Consider the following 4,557-nt stretch of genomic DNA (forward strand, 5'->3'; position numbering starts at 1 on the left):
TTTTCTTATTTTCTAAATGTATTTTTTAGAACTTTGTACCTTGTGCATGTACTACCTAGTCCAAAGGGAGAAAATCATTATTAGTCTTACACAGTAATTGCTCAAAGTGAGCTGAGAAAGGTGTTTACAGGAAGGTTCAGGGTTCAGGGTTCCCAATGGAAACAATGTGTTAAAGAACACGTGGTTCTTGGGGCTGCTGCCCAAAATTGAAGATGGCTGCCTGGTGGATGACTGATTCAGATAAGCCTGATGAGGTAAGCTGGTGCCCAAAACTGAAGGGTCTGCTAACCCCCTGAAATCAGTACAAATTTGTTTTGTGAAGGAAGCCATTAGAAGGTTTTAAAGAAAGGAATGTAATTATGTGATTTACGACTAAGAGATCCCTTTGGTTGTGTGAAGAATGTAGGCTAGCCCTATTACGAGGACCTATTTCTATAGTCTTGCATGAGTATGGCTGTTGGTTTGGACTGTTCACGTGGTAGCACTGAATGAGGATGTGGAGGAACAGACTGACATGGAGCGACTTTGGGAGGTGGCTCTGATTAGACCTGCTATAGAATAAGTGTGGATTGCGGGGAGGGGGTCTGCATAACATGGATAACTGCTGTTTCTGGTCTGGGTAGCTCAGAGAGCTTCTTCCTGGGATGGAGAACACTAGGGCATTGGTGGATTGTGGAGGAATAAGAAAGAATACTTTAAGAGACACTTTGAGCCAGAGATGCTTAACTGATGTACGTTTGTTGTTGTTGTTGTTGTTCACTCGGGTTATTGTGTGGAGACTGGGGAGAGGAGGGCATCTGTGAGGCAAAGTGACAGCCCTTGGAGGGCCTCAGCAGGGACAGAAAGGAAACTACTCAGGGCCAAGGGACAAGGCTGGAGAGGCTCTAGCAGAGAATCTTGCAGGCCCACAAAGGCTTTAAGCTTTTCATCAGTATGAAATGGGAGGCGATAGCAGGGCTTCGAGTATAATGAGAGCTGACCAAAGGCCTGCTGTGTGGAGAGCAGGCTATACGGTAGAGTTGCCAGATTATTGAAGAAAAATACAGAACGCCAAGTTAAACTTAAATGTGAGATCAACCACAAATAATTTTGTAGATAAGTATAGCCCATGTAATACTAGAGATAGACTTTAGGAAAAATGTATTCGTCGTGGATCTGACAAATTTAACTGGGTGCCCCCCCCCCCCCCCACCCTATCACAGGGGCAGGTGGAGGGAGCCCCTGCGGGCATTGCAGGGAAATGGAAAGGGCCAGAGTAGCAGCAGCGATGGTGTGAGGAGGGGTCCCAGAAAAGACAAAGGTGACCCATTTGGTACATTTTCCCGGAGAACTACTCTAGAAAAATGAGCTTCTTGGCTCTTCCAAGTGTTGGCCGAGAGTTCCTCAGGGAAGACTCACCTGTCCATTCCAATCCTCCTGAGCCCGCGCTTCACTGATAGCCCTGCTACCCTCAAACTCCACCCCGTTGAGTAGCAGCTTCAAAGTAGCAGCCTGCTGGCCCGGCGCTGTAACCCCGCCTTCCACACCCTGCAGGGGTGGAGCCTGAGCGAGGAGCCCGAGAGAAGCCCTCTCTCCCCGGATGACGAGGGGCAGGATAACATGGAGTCCGGCAAGATGGCGCCTCCTAAGAACGCTCCGAGAGATGCCTTGGTAAGTGCGAAGGATGAGAGGCAGGGCAGGAAGCTAGGCGCGGCTAGGGTCTGGCGGAGGGCTTCAGGACGGGCTCACGTGCCCGCTTCAGCCCAATCGGGGCGACCAGAAGGAGTGGGATACGGGGGTGCCCTAGACCCCGGGGCACTTCTCCCGCAACCCCGGCAGACCCGCTTAGGGGGTGGCTTAAGGCCCGCGGGAGTGTTTAGTCCAGCCACCCAGCTTTGTCTCCTGGGCCTTGGGCCCCAAACGCTTTGTCGTCTCGCCAGGTCTGAGAGCCCTGACTCTCGCGCCTAGTATTCTGCTGCGAGCTTCCCCCATCGCTGCATCGGAATATGACAACCAGCTGTAGCCTCCCCTCTCTTTTCTTGGGGAAAGCCAACCCGGGCCTTTTTGTTCTCTCTGCCCCCGCCCCACCCCACCCTACCCCCACCCCCCGCCAAAAAATAAAGTTTTCAGCAGAGGTTAGTTAGGACGGCTTTTGGTGTGACCCTGACACTGGAGAGGAAAAGTATATGAGTAAAAGTCTGGAGCCCAGAGAAGGGAGAACTTTTATCATAAATACTACCTTTGGTCCAGTCTTGATTTCCAGTACCTAGATTATGCATCTGGCGTTTTTATTCGAATCCACAGGTGATGGCACAAATCCTGAAGGATATGGGAATTACGGAGTATGAACCAAGGGTTATAAATCAAATGTTGGAATTTGCTTTCCGTAAGTTAACAAAACAAAAATTTGCCTAACTTGTGAATTTGAAAACACTGTTTTATCTTAAGAACATTTTCAACTAAATTGCTTGAACAGTATCACAGAATGCAGCCTAAAGCAGTAAGAGAGCTCAAGCTAAGGGGACAGTGTTATTTATACCATGCTGTTTAAAATTGGCCATGTAGATAGGACAATTAGATACTAGAAGCAAAATTCATAAACTTTCTAGAAGTCAGTAGAACCTCCCGTTAAGAAAAGTGACCTTAAATATTAAGCTGTTTTAATGCTTCATTGTGTTTTGTTCTTAAAGGATATGTGACTACAATTCTGGATGATGCAAAAATTTATTCAAGCCATGCTAAGAAACCTAATGTTGATGCAGATGATGTGAGACTGGCAATCCAGTGTCGGGCTGATCAATCTTTTACTTCTCCTCCTCCAAGAGATGTGAGCAAACTTATTTGAAGTTCATTTTACATAAAATTTCTTAAATTGTAGTTCTAATAAGGACTTTTTTTTTTAGTTTTTACTCGATATTGCAAGGCAGAAAAATCAAACCCCTTTACCACTGATTAAGCCATATGCAGGACCCAGACTGCCACCTGACAGGTACTGCTTAACAGCTCCAAACTACAGGCTGAAGTCCTTAATTAAAAAGGTAAGAATTTCTGGTCAGCTTAGTTTTTTTAAAAGGTTATATGTGTTAGGGGAATTTGTAAAATGCATAGTCCTGTAGATGGATTAGTGGGTTAAAGACTCAGATGATTTACTAGGATTTTTTACATGTATAGCCTTGAAAATACCATGTCTGCAATTAGCTACTTTGTTAAAATACAAGGTGCAAGATTTTTAGAGCGAAAAGGAACTTTAGTGTTCATCTAACTCAACAATTAATTTTCCCATCAGGGAACTAATCCTCAATTCACCTATGGAATTAGTGGCAAATCTGGGACTGATTCCCAGGTCTCATTAACTCCCAGTATTTATGTTGTGTGCCTGTTAGGAGTAACATTGTAATGTTACATTACAAAGAAAAATATTAATAAAAAAGTGCTTCATTGATTGAAAAAGGCTAAGAGCTGCAAGCAAGCATTTATTCACACTGTACATCAGACCCAAGAAACCCATCATAACCTCTTGGCACCTGTCATTAGGAACTTCACAATCTTACTTAACTCCCAGTATTTATATATTTTTCAGTTGTTTGTGTCACCTGGTAACAGAGTAAATGGTATACCATGAGGAATTGGACTCGCTTTCTGAAATATGACCTAAGGCTCTCCCACCAATGAAAAAGTTTTCCCAAAATTCAGCTAGCTGCCTTTGTTGTCTGACATTCTGCCCTAAGAGAGTATCTTTCTTTTTAGGTTAAGATATTAACTAGTTAAGATTAAAAATCATGAAGGAGATTAGCTATCATCCCCAAGTAAGACTCTACCCTAAACCTAAATACTATAAAAAATTTTATGTTTGTGTGCTCATATCCATGTTTCTGTAGAAATATAGATGTTTGTGAAGACCCTAGTTTAAATGTTGGATTTAGAACACTAATGGAACAAAAACAGGACATTCTTGCCAAGGGTTATCCATTAATAACTCACATCAACAATCTTAACTTCATTCCTGTTAAGTTTAGGGGTCAGATCTAAACATTAAAAGTAGTTTTTTAAATCCCCTAGGGACCTAACCAGGGAAGACTAGTACCGCGGTTAAGTGTTGGTGCTGTTAGTAGCAGACCTTCCACTCCTACTGTAGGTAAGTGAGAGAAGGAAATGCCTTTTCTGCCTGGTGAAGTGCTTCAGCACTTGATTTTGAATTATAATCCAAGTCAAAAGCTGAGTCAGAAATTCCCAAAAGTGTGTTGACATTGATCCATTTACTCGTCCTCTAGTAAAACTATAAATATGTATTTTTATTAGAAAGCCACAAGGAGTATCTTATCCCAAATGAGTACAGAATTAGACATTACCCAGCATTGTTGTTGGTATAAACTAGGTACCAAAAACCGTTTAAGCTGTGTTTTTTTCTGCCTTCTATACAAATCGTTTCCAAACACTCATGGCAATAGCCTGCTTGTTTTGAGAAATTAATTTGAGTAAGCTGGCAAGAGAATGCAACCAAAAAAAAGTTTAAAATGTACAAAAAGCTTAAGTATTTCAAAGAAAAATATCAGTTTTTAATACTAATTTTTTCAAAAG

At 42.9% G+C, this 4,557-nt stretch overlaps 1 protein-coding gene across 2 annotated transcripts in view; it reads left to right on the forward strand.

Moving 5' to 3' along the window:
* Positions 1-227: 227 nt before the first annotated feature.
* The window catches only part of TAF9B (TATA-box binding protein associated factor 9b), a 9,738-nt gene continuing 5,408 nt past the window's right edge, over positions 228-4,557 (forward strand). The window contains exons 1-6 of one of the 2 annotated variants that reach the window (XM_059385719.1): positions 228-254; positions 1,534-1,650; positions 2,284-2,365; positions 2,670-2,806; positions 2,883-3,017; positions 4,039-4,114. In XM_059385719.1, coding sequence (XP_059241702.1) covers positions 228-254; positions 1,534-1,650; positions 2,284-2,365; positions 2,670-2,806; positions 2,883-3,017; positions 4,039-4,114 — 574 coding nt within the window. The remainder of the gene's footprint in view (positions 255-1,533; positions 1,651-2,283; positions 2,366-2,669; positions 2,807-2,882; positions 3,018-4,038; positions 4,115-4,557) is intronic. The other variant, XM_059385718.1, reaches the window with a different exon arrangement.

This window comes from Mustela nigripes, chromosome X, assembly GCF_022355385.1.
Source record: "Mustela nigripes isolate SB6536 chromosome X, MUSNIG.SB6536, whole genome shotgun sequence".
Classification (NCBI taxonomy): domain Eukaryota; kingdom Metazoa; phylum Chordata; class Mammalia; order Carnivora; family Mustelidae; genus Mustela; species Mustela nigripes.